Genomic DNA, 25,048 nt, shown 5'->3' on the forward strand with positions numbered 1-25,048 from the left:
ATGTGGAAACTAAACCACACATTCCTGAACAACTAATAGATCAAAGAAGAAATCAAAAAGGAAATTACAAAAAAAAAATCATGAAACAAATGAAAATGGAAACACAGCACACCAAAATGCATGAGAGGCTGCAAAAGCAGTTCTTAGAGGGAAGGATAAAGTGACAAATGTTTGTACTGAGGAAATCGAAAGATCTCAAATAAATAACCCTAACTTTATATCTCAGGATCTGGAAAAACAAGAACAAAGTACGCCCAAAGTTGGCAGGAGTAAGGAAATAACAAAGATCAGAGTGGTAATAAGTGAAATAGAGACCAGAAAAACAATGGAAGGATCAACAAAACTAAGAGCTGTTTTGTTTTCTTTTTTAAGATAAACAAAAATGACTAAAAGTATGTGATTCCTTAGAAGGAGGCAGTTGGTACTTATGTCCAGAAGAAATTTGTCTTGTAGGTTTAATATTGCCCGATGATCTATTTTTTAAAAGGTAAGCCAGAAGTGGACATGTTTATATAGAAATACAATGATTTTTCAGTGTTGGCCTAAAATGGTAAAGCACCATGCAGCCATTCAAATCATCAAGCCATGTCTGGGCACTAGATTTCGCTCATGGGCTATGAGCTTAAGAAGAAGAGGTGTTTGGGGGGAGTGGGGTCACGAAGAAGAGAGAAAACAGACCATAGTGAAGAAGCTTGAAAATTTTATTTATCTACCTTCGATATAGTGAAGGCAGAGCACTTTTATGACAAACATTTCAAGAGGAATGTCTCTTCCCAGTTTTACCACTGTGACTACTAGACCTCCCTTATCCTACCATTAAAATGCAGATATATTATGATTAAAATAATTTATATGTACAAATTAGACCTCAGAAAAATAATTTCATTGCTAATGTAAGCAGGTTAGGGAACTTCATCCAAAATAAGAAAATGAGAGAATTCTGCATTTTCATATTTTAAAGTTGGTATTTTAGCAATATTTTGACAATGGTTATTCCATGTACAATCTTTGGCTACACAACATTAAAAGAAAATTTATTTATTTATTGGCATGCAAAGCAATATGGTTTCAGAATACATGTCTTAAATTTACAGAACTTGAAATTTCAAATATCCCACGTGGCTGGCTGGTGATATGAAGATGATCTTGAAGAGTATTGTACTTACTTCCTAGGAATTAAAAAAAAAAAAATGGCAGTGATTTAGCACAGCTCTAATACCGAGATGATAAAGTTAATTTATCCAAGAAGTAGTTCAGTGATTTGTTTTGATAAAACTTGTTCATCAATCTTTTCATCTTACAAAGCCCTTGGTCTTTTGAACTCTTCAAACATTTGCAATCAGAGATGACTTATCCTAAAATTCTCTTATCAAGAAATATAAAGTTTATGAATAATTATAAAAAGCAATCATAACCTATCAAGATAAGTGGTTAAGTTTTGGTGTTCAGATTTTTACAACAATGTTTATATTCAGTATCTAATACTGTGTGTACTGGTTTTTTACTTAGTGCTAAAGTGTCTATATATAGATAGTGATTTTTGATGTGACATTAATATGTGAATGACTAAACACATCCGTGTTTTATTCATATCTGTGTTCCTAATGGCTTGTCCTTTGTTGGAACTCAGGAAATGTTTTTGGAATAGATGGGTGAATGGAGAAGACGGTAATGGTCAAAAATGAGTATAATAATATTTTCTTTAATGATTCCTAATTTTGATTCTATACCAAGAGACAAAATAAAGACTCTCTCCCTGATATAGAGAACAACCTGTAGCCTGTATGATAATATTTATGGAAGTTTTGGTGGTTTTCAGAAACAGCTAAAATACAGTTACCTCTCAGTGATTTTGGTCTGAAGCAGCCAGTTTATAAAGTCCCGGGTGGCAAGATCATCAAGAACCGTGTTCATCTCATCAGAGAATGAGCCGTCGGCATGTCTGCGGCGTAATTCTTCAACAATGGCGACTTCTTCTGGGAAACTGAGAAAAAAAGGTTCAAGTGAGGACTTGGTTAAATGTTTTAAGTAAGTCCTTACTGATTGCCTATCCTTGGTAACTTGAGTGAGGATCCCAGAGAAACAGTTTCTATTTCCAGGGACCTATTAGGAAAAAACCTCACAGAAACCTGCATGTGGGAAAGGGAATGATTTAGGTAGGAAAGAGTAGGGCTAGGATGGGAAATCAAACCTGTGTAACTTCATGCCCTTTTCAATATTCCAGGCTACTTTGAAGATTTTAGTGTACTGGCAACACAGATGTTATTACTGAGACTTAATTTGTCTATAACTCAAAAAAAATGTGTTCTGTCCCCTAAAACTAGTGATTATTTTGAACAGCCTTGCAAAGTGCAGTATGAAGGGATTAAAACTTAGTCTATGCAACGTTTTCTTTTTGAATGGTTTAGTAAAGCAGAATTTTTGGCATTACTTTAAAACACTATAAAATATCCTCAATTATAAGTGACTATTTACCATGAGTTTTATCAGTTTGATCATTCATGTTTTAAAAGTCAGTGACAATACTAGTTTCCTTTTGTCTACGATCTCTTTAAGTCTCAGTGAGCTTGTTTTAAATCTCACTAAAAAAAAAAAAAAAAAAAAAGAGTTGAACATGAATTTCCTGCCTCTCATATTTCAAATGTCAATCAAAATGATCAGGAGAAAATGAGATGGTTCAGGAATCTGTTTGGTTGTGGTAAGTTCCAAGAAAGTCCCAAAAGGCTTTAGCTTCATTTTCAACTTTGACAATTTAGTGGTTGTCTATATGACAGCCCTATTAAAAAATGGGCATATCGTTAAATCTATGGGTGTTTCCACCTATCTGTACATTGAGTGGTGTTTCATTACATGTCTTAAGTTTTGTTCCTTTTCATCTTCATCATGTTTTTACCTGAATCCTGACACACACGTATATGGGATCCCACCTGTAAATATTTACAGTCAGACTTTCAGGTTTCAGCACTATGTCTTCTCTTTCCTTATCTCTGGTTTTCCTGAGACAGTTCAAGTTTAAGCTTGTTGTCCTGGTACAGTTACCAAAAACATTCTCTTTCCTATCAAGAGTGTTCTGGGTTGACCAATGAATACCCTCATTATAGCTCAACTATACTAGAGGATGATTATTAATTATAAATATTATTAACACTTGCTATAAAAAAATAAAACAGAATAGACTTTTGTAGACTGTCTCCCACCAATTCAAGTTATCTCCTCACTTTGTGAGACTATACTAATTGCTTCTGTAATCCAGATCCATATATAGATAAGTGTAGTTTAAGTTTTCAGCATCATGCAAAAAAAAAAAAATGTTAAATAAGAATGTACAGACTTACTCTCGCCTTCCCCGGCCTTTCACCAGCCAAGCAATGAATTCCTTGGCAGCTTGGCCTTCCAAATAAGAACTTACATCACTGGTAAAGGTCCCTTCAGCATGTCTCTCAAATTCATCATGACGTTTGGCAATGTTATTCCTGAAAGAAATGTGAAAGTTAAGTTGAAGATCTGTCTCTTTAGCAATATGGTTCTCACCTTTAAGCAGTGCAGCACTGGGTTCGGGATCCTATGTAGAAGGGGCTTAGGAAGATTTGGGAGATGAGGGTGGCCAGGGGATCATTCTGAAGCTATATTAATTATCTGGATCCAAGGTTGATGGGAGAGGGCTAGTAACAACCAAGGCAGGCTAAACCCCATCCTCTCTACCCAGCACACCTGTTTTCACCTCCCCTGTTTGTCTGTGCCATTGATCATTAAGCTGTGTTTACTTCAGTCTCAATATATGTTGGGCTCTGCACTGTGCTGTGCTACTTGCAAGCAAGGCAGCTGTTTGTTATTAGTCCATAAAGGGTCAAAGTTAATGAGATGGTGCAAAGGAAAGCAAGGATTATCTCAAAATATCATCAAAATGACCACATGATAATGGATTAAAGGAAATGTGTGATGGGCCAGTCATGAGGAAAGCTAAGAAGAGGACTCCATTTCACCCTCCAAGGGTGTGCAGAGCCCTTTGTGCAAAAGGGGACAAGCTGCCCTCAGTTTCCCCTACATATATTGTTCCAGAAGGTTGATCTTAAACACACAACAGAAATCGCCTGACAAAAAAATTGTTTTCCATTAGTTTACCATGTTGTGGCATTCCCTTCCTAGAAGTGAGGACACTTGTTTTCATTTTCTCAAATTTGTGATTTCCCACATTTTACCAATGGCCTCATCTGTAGCCCTTGGCAGAGACTTCTCCCAGTGTCTGCTCTGGCCGTGACCGCCATCTTCCCTGCAGCTGCAACTTCCACTTTAAGACCTTTAGGTCAACCACTCTGCCACTCCTGTTTCTCCTGCTGGCTCTGTTCACTCTCTTGCTCTCACTTCCTCTCTCCCTTCTCTATTCTATCCAGACAAATCTATGCCCTTTTCCTGATTTTTAGATTCCTTCAGCTACTTTGTATGCATAACTCCCTTCCCCTTGTGGGCCACCCTCCAAAGAAATTGTGAAATTCCACCATCTCTGTGAAACCCTTGCGGATGATTTCCTCCAGTAGCCTAGATGTAGCAAAAAACCCAACACTGTCAAAGAAAATCCAACATTAAAATGTATGCCTTACGATAGGCTTGTGTTCTTATTTGCCTTCTTCTCTCTTTATGCTGTGCAGCTAGGCTGTAATTTTAAATGTGTATCTTGGATTGTATTCTATAAGAAAAAGACTGCATCTGTTTCCATTCCTTACCATGATAACTTGGCTAGAGGATACTTTTAATGTGATCACAGTCATGAGTTTGAACCCTACAAGGGAATGTTGAATTTGCTCTATCCTTTGGTCAGAAATTAGAATCCTAACCTTTAGGTCCACAAAGGTCAACTTTCGATTTTAAAGGGAAATGGGTCAAGACACAGTTGGGAATATCAGTTAAAATCTATGTCCCATTGGAGGGTAGGTAAGAGAATTGAAGGGGTGGGGTGGGGAGGGCATTCAGAGGAATAATACAAAGGATAGCATAACCAACCTTGAAAATCATCAAAATTGGAAGAGTTTATGGGCATGCTTTGATGAGCATGATAAAAAAAAAGAAGAAGAAGAAGAAGAAGTCAGGAGAAATTTTAGACATATTTATGTAATACATTTGTGTGCAACTTTTGGACCAGGTTCAGATCCTTACTTGTTTCTCTTGGTGCTCATCAACCACTGCACGAAATCTTGGGCACGCCTGGAGTCCAGATACTTGCTGTAGTCACTGGTGAATGTGCCCTGGGAATGGCGCTTGTCTTCACTCATCTGATCTGGATCATTGAGCGGGTCTGTCTGAGGAGCTGGGAATGATCTGTGAAGAACAGTAATTGGTGCAAATAAATGTCTTCTCAAGAGTAGAATCCCTTGAACAGCATCTTCTTTACAAAATACTGCACTATATGAAGCTGGAAGGCAGGTGTCTTGAGAATTTCAGTGGGTAGTTCAGAGACACCTTTAGCTTGCCATGGGAATTCCACACTTCTATTGGAATTGAATATACTCTGATTCTGAATTCTAGTAGTAGATTTTTCAACTGGCTTCTCTTTTCTGAAATGGGATTAAAGAAATCTTTTTTTCCCCCACTTAATGCATCTACTCATGTTTACACTAATGACAAAAGAGTTCAATGGCTTCAATATTTTAAAAGAGTAAAAAATTATACCTCATTTGTTGGACAAGCAGCAGATTTATGTCCCTAATTGTGTTTTTGGATATATTAATATAAACAAGTAGCTCAGTTACTGGTTATATGGTAGCTAATAGTGGAAGAAAGACAAACACACACACACAAAAATAAGACAAGAAAAGTGCACTTGGTAAATTGAAACTGTATGGTGGATAATATGCATGCCAGTAATCAACAGTTGGTTGGCATGGTAAATTTGGGGAAATACTCAATGTGATTAATACTCAGAAATAGAAATGAGTTACTATCTCTACCTGTCAAATTAGTAAAGATTAAATACTGGGGAGGATAGTGTGAGAGAAGTATTTCTATACTGCTGATGGGAGTGTGTATGTGTGTGACTTTTCTGGAAAGCAAGTTGGCAAGATAATATAAAAAATTTAGACTCATTCAAACCCTTTGACATAGTAATTCTACTACTAGAAATCTATCCTCAGAAAATAGTAAGAAATGTAGGGGGAAAATGTTATTTGAGGCATTCTTTGTGGGAAAATTTGAAGAATTCTTAAGTGTTCAATAAAGGAAGAATAACTAGATAAATATTACACATTTATGAGATGAAATAGTATGCAGTCATTAAAGGGTCATACATTTAATAGATATTTTTAATGACATAAGAAAGAATTGGCAATGTAATGAAAAAGAAAAAATAGAAAAAAAGCATAGTATCTGGGATATATTTATGTATAGTGCATAATATTTATGTGCACTATATAGTGCACATAAAATACAGGAAAGTAATACACCAAATTTTAGAATTATGAGTAGTTTTCTCTGAATAGTGAAGTTTGAGTACTTGAAAAAATTTTTCACGTTTTTAAAAATTTTCTATCATGAACACATACGACTTTCACAATTAGCAACCAACCATTATTTTTTAAAAGGAGTAAAAGAGACACAAAGTTGGTACGAATAATTAAAATAATCTACTCTACAGTGTGTAATGAACAGATAGGATCAGCTGAAGATGTCAAAGAGCTATAATTTCCTGTGTAACAGATTTTCAACATTAACCACCCCTTTGGTTGTGAGATAGCACACACTCTGATCTATTCTGCAGAAAAGCTTTTATCACAATGATACTTCGAACATTTGGAAAACGTACAGAGTATTTTACTCAGACCTATTCACTAATCATAGCTTTTACGGGCTCTATTCTAACCATAATGTTACGTTAGTTCAAATCTAAGGATTTAATACCTGGATTTCTCCTCTGTGTCTTGAAGGGAACGTTGCCAGCTGCCTTGTACCAGCATTACAAACAATCCAGCCACAAAGTAAATGCTTTTCATTTTTGCTGCCTGTGGGAACACAGAGTCAGGGGCTTGGACTGGGGGACAGGGGGGAGACCACAAACTGTATTTGAACCCATCAGATTAAATTAATTCGATTTTGACTAAGTAAATATTACAACTAAAAAGAATAAGCTAGTCACCAATTTTACTCTGACCATGTTCCCAGCTTAATTTCAAATAGTAGATTCTATTTTCCCCCAGATTTTGTTTGGTGACAAAAAGGATACAAAAGATATGTTCCACCCAATTTAAAAAAAAAAAAAAAAAAGATGTGTACCACCAACTAAGCTTTTTCATTAGTGTAGGACACTTGTGTTAATGATTAGAAGGCTCATTTCCAGACTTGAAATTAAAAATGTCCATGATAAACATTTAAAATATCTACTGTAGATGATATGCTACATATGGTTTGCCTGAATGGCACCTTATCCATAATGCCACCCCCTTCACTATCAGTCTGGCTTTCAATTAATAGTCCTCCACTTCCAAGCATTTACATTATACTGCATTTCAACCATCTTAAAGCAGCCTCAGGCTACAACTTGGCATACCAGCTGTCGGTTCAGATGTATTATTCATTTATATTTTAAATAGTGTAACTTGGTCTAGACTTTGTAATTATAAAGCGGCCAACAGATTTGAGGTATTTTAGGGTGCTTTGACCTGTTCTAAATTAAAGGGAAAAATCATTTTAAAGACAAGCAATTTGCAACAAGAACTAATGCTTCTGGCAACTTGAACAATCACAACCAAGAAACTAAGAGATCACTGTCATAAAGAAAATTAATGCTTGCTTCTGAAGCCTTGGAAGTCCCCAGGTTGTTTTATAATTGGACTTATTCCAGGACGTGTCATTCACTGCTACTGACACCCTAGGCCTGGTTGCACGATACACCTGTTTGCTTGTCTTCATAGCTCAAGCAGATGCTCTGTGAAGCCGCTGGATGCCAAGGACATGATGAGGCAGTGTGGATGGGTGGGGATCAATATGAATGCGGGGCAGTCGCGTGTCCCCACAGGGCAAGCTCCTCTATTTAACTGCACGAAAACTTTGAGTCTGATGTTTGTCTTGGAGTTCTCTCTGTTACTTTTGAGACGGACCGTGTCTACCTTGAGAAGTGGGGAATTCAATCCAAGTTTGATTATACTTATCCATAAATAATTTGAATGAGTATTTTTAGCACATGGCATTTGGTCTGAAAGAAAGATTTTACAAATATTATCATTTTAAACTATCAATCTTTTCTTGAACATTCTTGCCATATTTACTATCTGTCTTTGGCGCTAAAACATGGAGACCATAGTACCTGCAATGGTATTTTTTTTCTTTCTTTGAAGTATTGTCTTTGTGGATTAAGTGGTCAGTTAGACAAAGCAACAAAATAGGAATTACATATTCATCAGTATTAAGTTACTAATTTGGCATTTTGCTCCGCTTCAGCTTACCTAGTTGGCAAACTTCGGAAACTTTATCACATATGCAGGTTGTGTCTTCTGGTTATAATTCTCAACTGTAAGTTCAGGCTTTGGGGAATTTTTAAAAAATTAAAGCAAGCATTTCTTTTTAGGGTTACCTTACTGTTAAAAAGTCAGTTTAGGGGGCACCTGGGTGGCTCAGTGGGTTAAAGCCTCTGCTTTCAGCTCAGGTCAGGATCTCAGGGTCCTGGGATTGAGCCCTGCATAGGGCTTTCTGCTCAGCAGGGAGCCTGCTTCCCCGTCTCTGCCTGCCTTTCTGCCTATTTGTGATCTCTCTCTGTCAAATAAATGAATACAATCTTGAAAAAAAGAAGTCAGTTTAGTCCTAAATAATTCCTTCTACACAAAGTTGCAAAAGATTTGACAATATTTTCTAATATGTTCTATGGAGGCAGATTTAGAACAGGTGGGATTCTACCACCATGGGAACTGACCTAAAGAGAAGCAACAGTACAGAAGTGAATATGTGAAGTCCTCTACAGACAATAAAATGAGTTCCACTGAAAAAGGAACTGCTTTTTAAAAATATCATTTCTTTTCATTTAGTGGAAGCCTACAGAATTGTGAAAATTTTAAGAATAAGATTGTTTGACTGCCACAACTGAGAAAGCTAGTATTTATGTCATTTTAGGTCAAGCTCCTACTCAATAAGAGAAGAATTTTAATCACCCCCCTTCCGGTAGCCTAAAGAGAGAATCTGCAGTTTTTTAAGACCCACACATTTCCAATCAAATTTAGAGGAAAATACCATAACAATAGCATTCTTTGTGTAGGAAGTCTTTTAGGAAGATAAACCCTAGACCTCGACAAGGTGACATTATGTTATATTCCCAAATACATTGGTATTGGAGGCCAAATAGATACTTTTCAAACTGGTTGATTCATTTCAAAAACACACCACTTCATCATTTTCTCCATTGAGGATCTTTGTAAAATTGTTCTTCATCCTTAAGAAGCTAACTAGGTACTTTAGAACACCTGTTTGTTTGTTTGTTTTTCCTAAAGAGATTTACTAAAATTTCATTTCAGAATGTGGACATTTTAGATATATTATTTATTATTATTGGTTTTTAATACATAGTAAGGAATTATTAATCAGTGGTTTTACTCAGTTCCATCCAAAGCCTTCCCAATAATTGACTATATTTTTCTTTGCACCAGATATGCTCTGTCTCATTTACAAAGAGCTGATTTCATGGACTTGGATTTTTTTTTTTTTTTGATAGACTTAACAGAAATTTGAATATTTGAAAGATGATGTTGATTCTGCTCTTTTAGAAAACCATAAGTTTTCATTGGTAAGGAGCAATTGCTGTTATAGCTTCTCTAATGGACACATTTTTGCTGAATTTAAAAGGCGCCTTCTGTTCAAAGTAGTATACACATTTATCAAACTCAAGGAAAATATTTATTTTTCAAAATGTTACCACTTATTTAAAAATGCAGTTCTCATAACAGTTAAATCTTATAACAAGGGCATTGATTCGAAATCTTTGTCTTTCTTTCTATTTTATATCTTTGCATGGAATTGTTATCCCATTCACTGTTCAGCTTCACTAGGTTGAATTAAATATACGTAAACGCATTTTATGTCACTTTTTCATCTCCATTCTGTCCCCGTGAACTAATAGCAATAAGGTTTAAGATGAAAGAACAGGACTTCATTCATAATACTTTGCCCCCTTAAAAATAACTAACAGCACCTCAAGCAGGATTTACAAGTCTTGCGGTCCCTCACTGGTCATCTTACCTTCTGACTGGAACAGAGCAGGTGGAGAGAGAGCAAGCCCCCTTTTCGGACCTCTGGATGTGCTTTGTCCTGAGCCCTGTACTTGTGCAGCCGAGCCCACTGGGTTTATATACTCTCAGCGTTGTTCAGACTCACAGATATTACGCTGACAATATAAATTTCTCATCTGTAAATAATGAGTTTTTGTTACAAACGATTTCACTCGCCCACTCACTTTGCTCATCTGCATTCTATGCGTATGCTGGGTGGGGCCTCTGGGACCAGGAAACTTTTTATTTACTCTCCTGCTTCTTTTCATTGTTGTTGTTGTTGGGAATGGAAAAGGGCAATTTGGAAATTTACCCTTCACTCTCAGTCAGGCATGAAAATCACTTAAGTACTCTAAAGTGAATTCTGATGCTGAAGACAAAAAAAAAAAAAAAAAAAAAAAAAAAAAAAAAAGAAAAGAAAAAAAAAAAAAACAACCCCACCAAACATGGAAATTACATGGTTTATGGCTGCTCTCACTCTGAGCAGGGCCTCACTGGAGGGTCTTATAAGTCCTTTCTTTTGCTGTCTAGTTATGAGACAGTTATCTGAATGCAATAACCAGTTCATTCTATCACCTACCCAAATAATAAATCATTCACTCAACACATACTCAATAAGAATCTTCTCATCCCCACCCTATGGAATTAATTTGTATTATTTTGGAGGGGAATTTTTAAAAATATCACTTAAGACCTAATGTGTCCTGTTGTAGCAAATTGGATTCAGGCAGAAAGGATAAAGCAAAATGAGGATTAAACATCCGAGATAGGTGATGATAATAAGACAGGAACTCATACTTCTTTTTTCTTATGATGGATACATAAAGACTAACTGTGTTGATAAGAGATTCCGACACTAATTCATAAAAGAACAAATTTGAGGAAAACTCTTGACATGAGATGCATACTGTCACATTTCCTGAGTTTTGTGATCTGCCACTTAGGACTCTAATGATCCATAAGATTCAGCAGATGTGAGTTTGGCCATTTTAGAGAAAGAGAAAAACGCGAAACGACCTGGACAGGCAGCGTGAGAACAGTGTTGGTGTCATTCGATTTTGGTCTGGCTGCTGTCCACAAACTGTGGGACCACCGTCAAGTCACACACTCTCCTTGTGCCTCAGCTTCCTCACCTGCAAAATGAGAGGATTGGTCACAAGAGTCTTGTAAGATAAAACTGTGATTCCATATGACAAAATCATTGCCATATCTCCTAGCTAGATTCCAGTATTCGGATATCATCAACTGCATGACAAAGCGGATGACTCGTACGGAAGTAAATCGTGGAAGCAACTGGAGAAACATCTAATTTTTCACCTGTGGATTGGACCCACTGTTGGATGTAGAGCCAGTTAAAGGCCATAGAGATAAGTTCTATGTGAAATTGGGAGACCTCAGGAAGAGAAGAAGAGAGTTAGTGCTGGTGGTTACCGATGGCGATTCAAAGTGTGGTCCCAAAACCCACATCACCTGGGAGCTTACTAGGAATGCAGACACTCAGGCCCAAACCGAGACTTACCCAATAAGAATCTGCATTTTACCAAGATTCCCAGGCAATTCATATGCATATTAAAGTCTGAGAAGTATGGCTGCCTAAAATACCTACCTTGTTTTCTTTATCTCTCAACGCTTGCTGGTATTTTCACCGGAGGATTGCTTCTTGGCACTGCCAGCAGGGGGAGCGAAAGAGCAAGAAAGGTAGCCCTCCTCTGGACAGTGTGGATTAACACTTAAATGGCTTTAAAGTGTGGATAAGCTTACTATGGAGTTGTTCTTCCCTCTTCCCTCCTGAGTATACTGGCTATATTTGTAGTAATTGTTTGACATTCAGTTCTATTTTTTCCTCTTTGCCTATTTGAATAGATGTCTCTTCAGTCCTCTGTGTCTATCTTCTTTTCAGATGTTCTCTGTTTCTGGAGCAGTCCTAATTGGGGAGGAGGGAGGGAGCGGGGGCGGGGGGGGGGGGGGGGGGGGGGGGGGGGGGGGGGAGAGGTGTCTGGAGATGTTGTATATAAAGCCCTTAACACAGCACCTGGCTTTGTTCCCTCCCAATATCTTACTACAAAACTTGTTTCCCTCCACTGCACTTGCTTTCTATTATTTCAGAAGGGACTATCCCAAGTTCTTTGAGGAAATATCCTCTGGCTTCATCTCTAGCCCCCCTACACTGGTTCTTGGAAGTCCCCAATACCATTAATAACAAACATTCTGAAAATGCAGAGGCATTCCAAGCCTCATTGTACAAAGCACTGTTCTCCTACTTAGCAGGGGCAGAGCAGTCTCCTTGATAGACATCATATTATCAGAAATCAAGACAAACATCAATACAATTGTGGGCTTGCGGATCTTCTTCCAATGACTGCCCCACACCAGCTTCCACTTGGCCTTCCATTCCCATCATAACAGTTATTTGGTCATTCAGATGTGAGGCAGAGAAAGTGGGGTCCTTATAGTTAAATGACTAGTGTTAAATAGTTTGTCTGGAAGCCGGGAAATTATGGCATATGCCATCTAGAGTTCTCCCATCAGACTATAGGAGGTACCTGATGGCTGCCAGGGGGCACTGCCACATCATAGCTATGATATACTTTCCTGAAACATCAGTTTGACTTGATAGAAGTAATACAAAACCTAATTATTATATGGAGTAGTACAAAAATATGCATCAAGTTTTAAGGTAAAATAAGGTATTTATTCAAAGATTACTTGCCTTCTTTATGATGCTTAGGACCTGGGATAACTTTTATGGCTTAAAACCTATGCTGTTGCAAGAGATCACATGTTTAGAAGGGCCCTGTGCTTGGCCTAATACTCTGCTCCGATCATCTTGAAATTCTTAATAACTTTTGAACAAGGGATCTGCATTTTTGTTTTGCACTTTGCCCCACAAATTATGTAGTGGGTTCTTCTTAGGACCTCCACTGATGAAATCATGGGTTACAGGAGTTTTGTATTTTTATTTTGCTAAGCTGTTCAGAATAGTTGGGTTGAAATATTTGAGAATGGCAAAGATCACTACTCTCTGGTAGCAAGACTATGGACAAGGAGTTTTCTCTTGCATGACCAATGGGAGCACAACATGTTACAGCATGTTTGAGGGCACAATTTGACAATATTACGGAATTACAAATATCTATAACCCCTGGCCTCATAAGGCTAAAGCATCACTCTGAAAGTTTATCCCAATTTTATTACTACATATATATGTAATGATATAGGTACAAGGCTCTTCATTGCAGCATTGTGTATAATAATAATAAGTTGGAACCATCAATATAGCAGGGTTCAGAAAAAAGCAATGAGGAAGCTCTTTATTCACCAATATAGAAAGACTCTAAGTTATGTTGTTAGGTGAAAATAGGGAGGGGCATTTCGGATATACATAGTAGGCCACTTTTGAGTTAGGAGAGAGAATGGGACAAATATATGTTTATTTAATCACTGCATTTAAAATAATTGGAAGAATGCACAAGAAACTAACAGAAGCACTTAGCTGCAGTCTGGACCAGTGAGGTAGACAGAAACAGATGCCAAGAATACTTCTCAATATATACTTGTTATACTTTGGGGATTTTTTTGTCCACTTGGTTTAATTATCAATTCAAAATAACAAATAAATACAATATAAAAAGAAGTGACAGTACAACCACTTTGGGAAGAGGTTAAGTACCTCTTCCTAAACAATTACCCTTTGACTTAGTAATTTCACTCAAGAGAAATGAAAATATTTATCTACAAAAAGTCTCACAAAAACATTCACAGGAGCTTTCTAGCTATAGCTAAAATTGGAAACAACTGTCAGAAAGTAAAATATTAAACAAACTGTGATATGGAATTGATACAATGGAATACTACTGAACAACAATAACAAAAAAGAATGAAAAACTGGTACTGGCACCAATGTGGATGAATTTCACAGATATGCTGAGTGAGGACTCACAAAAACACTGCATACTGGACGAATCTTTTTTAAGAAGTTCAAGAACAGGCAAAACTAAGATTAAAAAATCAGATTTATATAAATTTGATTTATATAAATTTTAACTAAAAGAAAAAAATTGTATAACTTAAAAAGAGAGGGTCCCTGGGTGGTACAGTTGGTTAAATGGGTGACTCTTGCCTTCAGCTCAGGTCATGATCGCAGGGTCCTGGCATAGAGCCCTGCATCAGGCTCCATGCTCAGTGTGGAGTGTGCCTGAGATTCTCTCTCTCCCTCCCTGCCCATCCTGCTAAAATAAAATTAAATTAATAAGTAAATAAGTAAATAATATCTTTTAAAAACACAAAAATAAAAAGAGCTGTTGGTGGAAGTATAAATCATATTAGCATGACTAAATACTGACAATTGTTGAGTTGGCTAAGTAAACAGGATTTATTAAGTGATTCTTCTTATACCACGTAAGTATGAATCTTCCAAAAAAAATAAGTCAAATGAAAACTATAATAAAATAAGTGTGGGGTAGGACATTAGCACCAATTAATCAATTCCTTTGAAAGCCAGAGTTTGACCTTTCACCTTGTAGGACAACATCATATGAAATAATATCCGCATTACAGTGGTCCCAGAAGAAGAAGAGAGAAAGGGATAGAAAAATTATTTGAAGAAATAATAGCTGAAAACTTCCCTAAACTGGGGAAGGAAAAGGACATCCAGCTCCAGAAAGAACAGAGAGTTATAAACAAGATGGACCCAAAGAGATCCACACAAAGACAAGTTATAATCAAACTGTCAAACATTAAAGAGGAAGAGAGAATATTAAAAGCAGTAAGAAAAAAACAACTTGCTATATAAAAGGGAACCCCTGTAAGATTATCAGCTAATATTTCAACAAAAATTTTGTAGGCCAGAGGGAGTAGCATGAATATTCAAGTAGCTAAAAAGAAATGTTCCATGTGTACTAGAAAAGAATGTATATTCTGCTGTTTTTGGATGGAATGTTCTGTATATATGTATTAAGTCCATCTGGTCTAATATGTCTTTTAAGGCCAATGTTTCCTTATTGCTTTTCTGTCTGGATGATCTATCCATTGATATAAGTGGGGTATTAAAGTCTCCTGTTATTATTGCATTGCTGTCCATTTCACCTTTTAGGTCTGTTAATATTTGCTTTATAGATTTAGGTGCTCCTATATTGGGTGAATAAATATTTACAGATGTTATATCCTCTGGTTGGATTGACCCCTTTATCATTACACAATAATACCCTTCTTTGTCTTTAATCATGGTCTTTATTTTGAAATCTATTTTGTCTAATACAAATATAGCTACACCAGCTTTCTTTTTGCTTCCTTTTTCATGGGATATCTTTTCTTATCCCTTCACTTTCAGTCTATGTGTGTTGTTAGATCTGAAGTGAGTCTTTTGTAGGTAACACATAGATGCGTCTTGGTTGGTTCTTTTGTCCACTCAGCCACTCTATACTTCTTAATTGGAACATTTAATCCATTTACAATTACTGACAGGAATGTATTTATTGCTATTTTGTTGGTGATTTTCTGGCTGTTTTTGTAGTTTCTCTCTGTTCCATTTCTCTTGTCTTGTTTTCTTCCCTTGTTATTTGGTGATTTTCTTTAGTGTTATGTCTGGATTCCTTTCTCATTGTCATTTGTATATCTACTATAGATTTTTGCTTTGTATGTATGTATAGATTTTTATTTTGTTTCTTAACTATTATACTTCCAATTTTAGTATTTTCTGTCTTTCAACCTTCATATTAGATTTACAAGTGATTAATCCACTAACTTTATTAGGTATTTGCATTTGACAGTGTTATCCTTACCTTTATATGTAGTTACCAGTTTGTGGTTTTTCCTTTTGGCTTAAAGTAGTCCTTTTACCATTTCTTGTAAGGTTACTTTAGTGATGATAAACTCCTATTTTTTTTTTTTTTTTGAAGGATAGCTAGTGTATTAGGTCAAAAAAGAAGTCTCAATAAACTTAAAAATATTGAAATTATATCAAACATCTTTTCAGGCCACAATGGTATAAAACTAAAAATCAATTATAGGAAGAAAACTGGAAAAATCACAAATATGTGAAGATTAAACAACGTGGTATGAAACAACTAATGGTTCAACAAAGAAATCAAAGGAGAAATTTAAAAACACCTGGAGACAAAATAAAAATGGAAATACAACAGTCCAAAATCTGTGGTATACAGCAAAAACAGTTTTTAGAGGGAAGTTTAAATATAACCTACTTTTCAACAAACAAGAAAAATCTCAAATAAACAATCTAGCTCTACACCTCAAGGAACTAGGGAAAAAAGAATAAAAAAAGCATAAAGTTTAAGCAGAAGGAAGGAAATAATAAAGATTAGAGAAGAAATAAATGAAATAGAGACTAAAGACAATAGAAAAGATCAATAAAACTAAGAGTTGTTCTTTGAAAAGATAAACGGAATTGACAAACCTTTAACTGGACTCACCAAGGCAGGAAAAAGAGGGCACAAAAAAATAAAATCAGAAATGAAAGAGGAGAAGATGTAAGATTTTAAAACAAAAATGAAGACACAAATAAATAGAAAGATATTCTATGCTCATAGACTGGTAGAATTAACATTATTAAAAGGTTCATAGTCTCGAAAGCAATCTATAGGTTCAATGAAATCCCTATCAAAATTCCAGTACCTTTCCAATGTATTTTCACAGACCTAGAACAAATAATTTTAAAATTTGTATGGAATCATAAATAATTCTGAATAGCCAAAGAAATCTTGAGAAAGAAAAAAGCTGGTGATATCATGCTCCCTAATTTCAAACTATACTACAAGATTATAGTAACCAAACAGTATGGTATTGGCATAAAAACAGACCCATAGATCAATGAAACAGAATAGAGTCCAGAAATAAAATCTCACATATATAGTCAATTAATCTTTGACAGAGGAGGCAAAAATATACAAATAATGAAAAGACAGTTTCTTCAAGAAATGGTGTTGAAAAACTGAACAGCCACATGCAAAGAATAAAATTGGACCACTATCTAACACCATACAGAAAAATTAACTCAAAATGAATTAAAGACTTGAATATAAGACCAGAAACCATGAAAATCTTAGAAGAAAACACACAAGTGGTAAGCCCTAATATCCTGATGAATATTTTTGGATCTGACTCCAGAGGCAAGGGCAACAAAAGCAAAAATAAACAAATAGGAATGCATGGGACTACATCAAACTAAAAAAGTTCTGCACGCTGAAGGAAACCATGGACAAAACACAAGACAACTACTAAATGGGAGATATATATCAGATAGGGAGTTAATATTTAACATATACAAACAACTCACACAACTCAACAATGAAAGAACAACTTGATTTAAAAAATGGGCAGAGGATCTGAATAGACATTTTTCCAAAGAAGACATACAGACAGATGTTCAATAGGTACATGAAAACATGCTAGACATCACTAATCAACAGGGAAATGCAAGTCAAAACTACAATAAGGTATCACCTCACATCTATCAGACTAGCTATTATCAAAAAGACAAGAAACAACAAGTACTGGAGAGGATGTGGAGAAAAAGGAACTCTTGTACACTGTTGCTGGGAATGTAAATTAGTGCAGCCACTATGGAAAACAGTATGGAGATTCCTCAAGAAATTAAAAATAGAACCACCATATGATACAGTTATTCCACTTCTGAGTATTTATTCAAAGAGTATGAAAACACTAATTTGAAAACATTGAAAATATGCACACCTATGCTGATGTAACTAATATAGTTACAATGGCCTAGATATAGAAACAAGTGTCCATCGATAAATGAATGGATTCCACACACAATGGAATACGTGCACATGCACACACACACACAACGAAATACTACTCAACTATAAAAAAAGAAGAAAATCTTGCCATATGTGACAACGTGGATGGACTTCCAAGGTACTATGCTAAGTGAACCAAGTCAGGTAGAGAGAGCAAATACCATATGATTTCACTTAAATGTGAAATCTGAAAAACAAAACAAATGAACAAAGAAAATAAAAATAAACTCATAGATAGAGACTATATTGGTGATTTTCAGAGGGGAAGGGGATTGGAGGCAGGCAGGGGAGTGAAGGGGCTCAGTTTAATGGTCATGGATGGTGGTAACTAGACTTGTGATCACTGTGTAGTATATATAAACACTGAATTACACTGTGGTACCCTTGAAACATATATAACGTTATTTACCAATTTAACCTTAAGAAAAAAGAAGAGTTTAACCCCTTAGTTACAAAGCATGAGCTAGATAAAATCAATGTAGTCTGGAGACACATGGAGGTGAAAGGAGGCACAGGACAGGAGCTGAATAACAGAAAAAGAACTACAGGGAAGGTAGTGTAAGGGACCCACCATTCACAGGTAAGGGAATGATGATTACAGCTCCTTCCTCCTCTGTCTTCTCCCAGGCCTGTCCTGAAGGTAGGTATGCCTCTGCTCTGTTATAGAAGACTCAGGGGGAATGGGTAAAATTGCCTTGAGTTTAAGGTTCCTTTTTGCTTCTCAGAGGTAATCCTCTCCATACGCCATGTTCTTTCTAGGTTAGAACACTCCTTTCCACAACAATGGTCTTCTGAAAAGAGGCGTGAGCCTTCACAAATAAATAAATAGATAAATACATACATATATACATAAATAAGGTATAGTACATGAGAGAAAAGTTCACATTAATTTTTTTTAGCTTTGAGGGAAAAAACATACTCATTTGACCGTAGCCTTTGAAAATGTAAAAACTGAGTACACAGAATGCGATAATCAAACGTCTTTACCTGCTTATGAGGGACTTGATGGGCTCGGGGATCCAGGGGCTGTAAAGGAAGATCTTCCAGGGGATATTCTGAGTTTGCCAGAGGATGTGAGAAGTATCCTTACTGAGGAACACTGAAGAAACAGTTCGTGACCCATCCATCTGGAAGGATTCAGAGGAAGCCTGCTGGGTCAGGGAATATTCAGTGTTAAGATCATCGGACAGTCTTCCTGCCCTGAGGCTCAGAGACCCTATAGAGAGACCCGCTCACAAGTCTGAGCAGGGGACTGTGTCGCATCATGGCTTTGCATACATTGATTTTATCTTTTGCTAGATCCCTGGTATAACGAGCTGTTTAAAATTGTTCTAAGTTTCATTTGTTATTTTTATTCATAAAGGGAACAAGAGAGAGAAAGAAAACAAAATCACATTTGTACAAAATAATCTTATCTCATAATTTATAAGCAGAATATATATTTATATGTATAAATACATATATATCATTGAATACATGTGTTATGCTTCTATTTTTCGCATATTGTAGCTATAAAAAACAAACCATATGTCATTACATTTATCCAACCTCTTGCTCATCTGGAAAGACTTTTTTCTTCAAGCTTCTAAGAGTCTTTAATGTGAACCAATTAAAACATTGCAATTTTTCAAAGGCTTCTGTAAAAGGAAGTAACTTCAGCCATTAGAAAATTAAAATTTGAAATCTGTATCCTAAAAAAATGCAGAGAATGCAAAATGGAGTTATAAACACTTTTTCTATTCATTATGCTTTATAAGCAGACTTGCCCCCTGCCTGAAACTTGCTCAGTGCTGGCAATTCACGTTTTATCTGATGTATTGTAAAGATATGCCCTGTTTTTTGGTGATATTAAAATAAAATCAGAGTGGGAGGTAATTTAAAAAGCCCTCTGGGCTATTATCCTATTTTAAAATGAAGTTTTATTCACTTTATTACAATTCGTTGTTTAGCTGTTTTATTCTTAAAACACAAAGAATTAATATCTGTAATTTTATTTTGTAAGAAATTACCAAAAATAATTTGTTTCTGCACTTAGAAACAGTTCTATGGCCCAGAAGTCTCCAGTACTGTGTTCTAATCCTGACTCTTTCTTGCTGAAAAGTAAATCATCTTTGTTGGCACATTTTCAGAGGAAAATGATTTTTTTACCTTTACTTTAATAAAATTTTTTTCTCTCATAGAGCCCACCAGAGTATTATTAGTTGGGCCTTTCTAATGCTGTCGAAAAATGGATTCACCCCATCTCATAGATCTGGTCCACGATCACTAGCATCCTTCTCCACAATCACTGATCCACTAAACTCTACAAGTCAAAGACCCTGGCTCTTGTACCTTTTTTGGGCATTCTTTCCTCTCAACATAGACATAAGGCACTGCAAAAAAGGGGATTCAATGAACATCTTAAAATTTGATTTGATTTCTTAAGCACCAATTTGAATCTAATGTTTTTTTCTGGGCATTCGTCCTACATAAATGTATCATTTAGGACAGTCAATGTTTATGAGAAGAATCATGTATAAAACAATTTCAGGGATACATTTGACTGAACACTTCAAAGTGTCACAGCCATTCCCCCCAGTGGTTATCATGTAGTACCACCGAACTTATCAGGTGATTACTTTTTTTTTTTTTTTCATTTTCACCTGGAATTCGTATAGTCTCAATTGTAGGCAATCAATTTAGAAAATAAGAATAATTTTGAATGAGATGGAATATATTTCAATTGTTAAAAGCCAGATTATTTCAGACTTCAGAAATGTGGAGCAAATCCCTTAATATAACAGAAAGAGTTATCAGGTACTGGATGCCTACTGTGGGCAAAGCCCTCTGAATATATTATTGCCTGACTTTTACAAGACACAGTGGGTTGAATTTGTTTGACTCTTTTACAAATAATGAGATGGGGGCTTCGGATAGGCAATCAAGTTGCTTAAAGCCACATCTGGATTTGAATCCAGACCACACTGCCTTTCTAGATCAAGACTGGAAAGAAGTGGTGGGATTCCAGGCAAAATCTTGTAACCTCTGCAGAATCTGCCTTGACTGCTGTCTGAAACCATTCACAGCTACCAGATGACTAAGATAGCAAGACGTCTAAAGACTAAACAATTAGCAATTCCAGGTATTTTATAGTTTAGCTTTTGAAGTGTATGATTCAGTATTTTTTAGTGCATTCACAATGTTGTATAACTATCATCACTGTCTACTTCCGGACCTTTTCTCATCATCTCCAAAAGAAGCCCCGTGCCCATTAGCAGTTGCTCCCTGTTGTTCCTTTCCCAGATCTTGATGAACACTAATCTATTTTCTATTTATATGTTTGCATTTTCTGTATATTTCACATAAATGGAATCACTCAGTATGTGGCCTTTTGCATCTGACTTCTTTTACTTAGCATAGTATTTTCAAGATTCTTCAATCTTGGGGCACCTGGATGGCTCAGTTGGTTAAGCGTCTGTCTGCCTTTGGCTCAGGTCAGGATCTAAGGGTCCTGGGATCAAGCCCTGAGTCAGGCTCCCTGTTCAGTGGGGAGCCTGCTTCTCCCTCTCTGTCTACCTCTGTGCTTGCTCACTCTCTCTCTCAAATAAATGAATGAGTGAATGAATGAATAAATAAATTTGTTAATTACTTAATTTAGAATGTGTCAGTATTTCACTCCTTTGTAAGACTGACTAATATTCCATTAAATATATATACTGCATTTTGTTTAACTATTTGTCAATCAATGGACATTGAGCTGTTTCCACTTTCACCTATTACGAATAATGCTATTGTAAACATTCAAGTACACAATTTTTGTCTGGTGTGTGTTTTTAATTCTCTTAGGTGAAGCAGAATTCTAGAAGAATTCTAAAGAAGAATTTTAGAAGTAACGTTTCTGGGTTATATGTAACTCTAGGTTTAATATCTTGAGGGCCTTCCAAACTGCTTTCCAAGAAAATGGGACATCCCAGTTTTTTAAGAGTCAGATCCATAGTTTAGGATATGTCACACAATAGGATTTCACCCTTTCAAAGTGCTGCAGATTTCACTTTCTGATGAAAAATCTGGGAGTATGAAAAGAGCATAGGATTCAGAGCAGAGCATAGTAGTGGGACAGGCCTTGACAAGAAGAGCCCATTCTTACTGTTTTCCTGAAAATTATTGAGGATGCAGGAAGGGAGGGACCAAGAAGGTGGCAGCCTGAGGTTAGGTATTGGAAAACATTGCTTTGGAAGAGCCACTGTGCCTAGAGCAGTTGAGCCAGAGATGGAAGAACAGAATTTAAAAGTCAGACAAGGGAATTTCTGGTATTTGAGTGGTCTAAATGTTTTGATTGCTCATGAGGTACAAAGTATGGATCTGTAATGACTGAGGGGGGTAGTGACTCTTACAGGTTTCCTCTCTTCTGTGCCCAGAGGTGTGGTAGTGTGAATGATAACTGGTTAAAATAGATTTAGCAAATTTTAATTTTTCTTTAATTGAGAATGAAAATATTCCTCCCATTAGCAATGAGGATGGATCAAAATAAATATTTATAAAACACCCAACAACCTCATTTCCTGGAATATACTCATCTATTGAAAGCTTAAGTTTACTGATTCTAGAAATGATACCAAAATTATTATAGATTACTTATACAAAAATCATTACAAATGAGGCTTTTCCAAATAGATTTTTTTTTAAAAATTGAGAGGAAATTCACAAAACACAATCAAATCTTTTATAGTGAATAATTTAATGGCATTTAGTACATTTACAGTGTTGCTCAACCAACCACCACTATCTAGCACCAAAACTTTTCTATCACATCAAAATAAAACTCTCTATTATTGAGCAGTTTCTCCTCATTTCCTCCTTCCTTTATCCTCTGGCAACGACCAGTCTGCCTTCTATTGCAGCAGATTTATCCGTTCTGGATATTTCAAATGTTTATTTGAGTCCTTTGCCCATTTTTAAATTGTTACTGAATTTTAAGAGTTCTTTATATATTCTAGATACTGGACCCTACAAATTGTTATATATGTATATATTGTATTTATACTCAGAGCATATATGTATATATTGTATTTATATATACATATATATATATGCATACATAAACATGTATAGAATACACATAAAACATATATAAAATACATATATAAAATATATATATAATTCTTTTTAAAAAAAGAGTAAAATTTTGAAGAAAAATTCTAAGCATTTTAATAAATTACACATCTTAACAATTGCATTCATAGTTTCCATGACTTATTTTCTGGGAAATATGGTCCACAGATGATGTGAATATTGAGTAGTTATTTATAAGTTTTCCACAAATTTTTAACACTTCGATAATGATCAATTCCTCATATTCATGAAGAGGAAGTACCACGCAAAAGAGTGTAAGTCTACATCAAAGAACTGATAGGAGGTTTTCCTATAGCGGGTTTCACTGGGCATGGCTTTTTCGCCAAAGATTATGTAAACAATATTTTATGGCTCCTGATACTGTATCTTGAAAAAGTAAATAATAAAAGTACTCCAGATATGCTGACAGTGCGTTGGCAACCCGGAGGCACACAGGATTTTTTTTTTTAAGTGTACATTGATAACTACCAACTAAAAACAGGGGAGAGATACAAAATACTTATTTTACACGGACTCTTTTAAATTTTACTTTTTGCTTTTCAAAAAATCTAATCTGGAGGAATAAAGCCTTAGGTTTACACTTTCATTGTTCTTTATTTCTGGAGCCTCTGCTTTGGCAGCCTCAGTACTGTTGGCAAGACACAACCAATGCCAACTTGGAGACCATTCTTGTGTGATATTTTAGAAGCTTCCCCATCCTGCCCCCTTCTGTAGCTCCACGGCCATGGTGTGGGAGTTGGTAGGAGAACAGGTGTGGGAAGACACAGAGCAGGGGTAGCATTAGAGAAAAGTCATTTAGAAGAAATACTGATGAGTGGAGACGAGGTGATGGGAAGATTGGAAAGCTAACATCATTCTGAGTCCAGACACGAATTAGATTTACATATTGGATGGCTTGCCTGTACATACACAAAATTTTACTAGGGCCAGAAACAAGATGCAAACCCTGCAGAAGTTACTAAGTTATAGAGGGAGGCACAGAACTCCATTTTCAAAGCCACCCTGCAAATATTTACTTAAGCAGGCACTTAATGGCTACCTCATTAAATGAACTTAAATTCTAATAATGACTGATAAGAGCCCACTACCAGGGTTATGTTTATTTATACTCTGTATCGAATATTTGATTAATGATGGTAATATAACAAAAGAAAAGGCATTCCACATACTCCTTCTGGAATGGCACCGCCTGTATTACGTGAATGTGTGGAAATGGTAGGAAGGCTATGGTTGAACCCACAGAACCTTAGGTAAGTTCCATAACTTTACCTCAGTCTCCGAAACAGAAATGTACATACTTTAATTTCTAATTTACAGAGTTTGGAGATTTAAATGGAATACTTGGTATATAATTGAAATCCAAAAGAAAGGCAATTAAATTATTACTTAAAATAGAAATTGATATCCATAGGCCAAATCTGGCACACAGATAAAGTTTTCTTTACTCATAAATTAGTTGTTAAGGGTTCAAACTTGAGAGGGAGTTTCCATTTAAATATCTTTTTTTCTGGTTTCTCTTCATAAGAATCAAGCTGGAAAATAATAGGCCTGTATTTCCACATGGCAACTGTTAGAACCAGTGGCTGTTATGCCTTCAGAGGTACTCACCAGCTGACCAGAGTCCCACCCTTAGGTTATGGGAGACCTCGCTAACCCCCTCCTTGGTTTGCTTCATTCATTCTGATGGCCTGGTTGATTTCAGTGATTATGTGAAACTGGGGACTCTACACCAAGGCATCCATTACATTTGTCCAGTACAAGCTTTTCAACTATCAATTTAATTCACATAAAATCAGTCTCATCAAAAAAGATGATGGATGGTGATGGTGATGACTATTCCTTTGAGAATGCTCTCATGCCAGCATCAAACAAAGTACCATGGTGGATCCCTGGTCTCACTTTTACCATCTGAGTCAGGGAGAA

The 25,048-nt window shown here is 36.0% G+C and overlaps 1 protein-coding gene across 3 annotated transcripts; it reads right to left on the reverse strand.

Annotated features, from left to right (window-relative positions):
• Window positions 1-686: 686 nt before the first annotated feature.
• LOC111144139 (glucagon) lies at window positions 687-11,372 on the reverse strand. Of its 3 annotated transcripts, XM_022498301.1 has the most exons (7): window positions 11,256-11,372; window positions 10,210-10,375; window positions 6,889-6,989; window positions 5,152-5,313; window positions 3,336-3,473; window positions 1,841-1,984; window positions 687-1,169 (listed from the first exon to the last, which is right to left on the reverse strand). In XM_022498301.1, the coding sequence occupies exons 3-7, from the start codon at window positions 6,978-6,980 to the stop codon at window positions 1,163-1,165; spliced, it is 543 nt and encodes a 180-aa protein (XP_022354009.1). In that variant the 5' UTR covers window positions 6,981-6,989; window positions 10,210-10,375; window positions 11,256-11,372; the 3' UTR covers window positions 687-1,162. The 3 variants fall into 3 exon arrangements, with proteins under 3 accessions (XP_022354009.1, XP_022354027.1, XP_022354018.1); XM_022498319.1 differs by lacking the exons at window positions 687-1,169; window positions 11,256-11,372 and having other exon boundaries at window positions 1,831-1,984; window positions 6,889-6,985; window positions 10,210-10,237; XM_022498310.1 differs by lacking the exons at window positions 687-1,169; window positions 11,256-11,372 and having other exon boundaries at window positions 1,837-1,984; window positions 10,210-10,266.
• Between the last annotated feature and the right edge of the window lie 13,676 nt (window positions 11,373-25,048).

Source organism: Enhydra lutris, unplaced genomic scaffold (genome assembly GCF_002288905.1).
Source record: "Enhydra lutris kenyoni isolate GAN:26980312 unplaced genomic scaffold, ASM228890v2 scaffoldscaffold1, whole genome shotgun sequence".
NCBI lineage: Eukaryota > Metazoa > Chordata > Mammalia > Carnivora > Mustelidae > Enhydra > Enhydra lutris.

Excerpts from the sequence above, each read along its gene's own strand:
- LOC111144139 (XM_022498301.1), bottom strand. The coding sequence starts at position 6,980 with ATGAAAAGCATTTACTTTGTGGCTGGATTGTTTGTAATGCTGGTACAA. Across the intron at positions 5,314-6,888 it reads GACACAGAGGAGAAATCCAG|ATCATTCCCAGCTCCTCAGA; the intron begins GTATTAAATCCT and ends TGTTCTTCACAG. Across the intron at positions 3,474-5,151 it reads ATGAGCACCAAGAGAAACAA|GAATAACATTGCCAAACGTC; the intron begins GTAAGGATCTGA and ends CATTTCTTTCAG.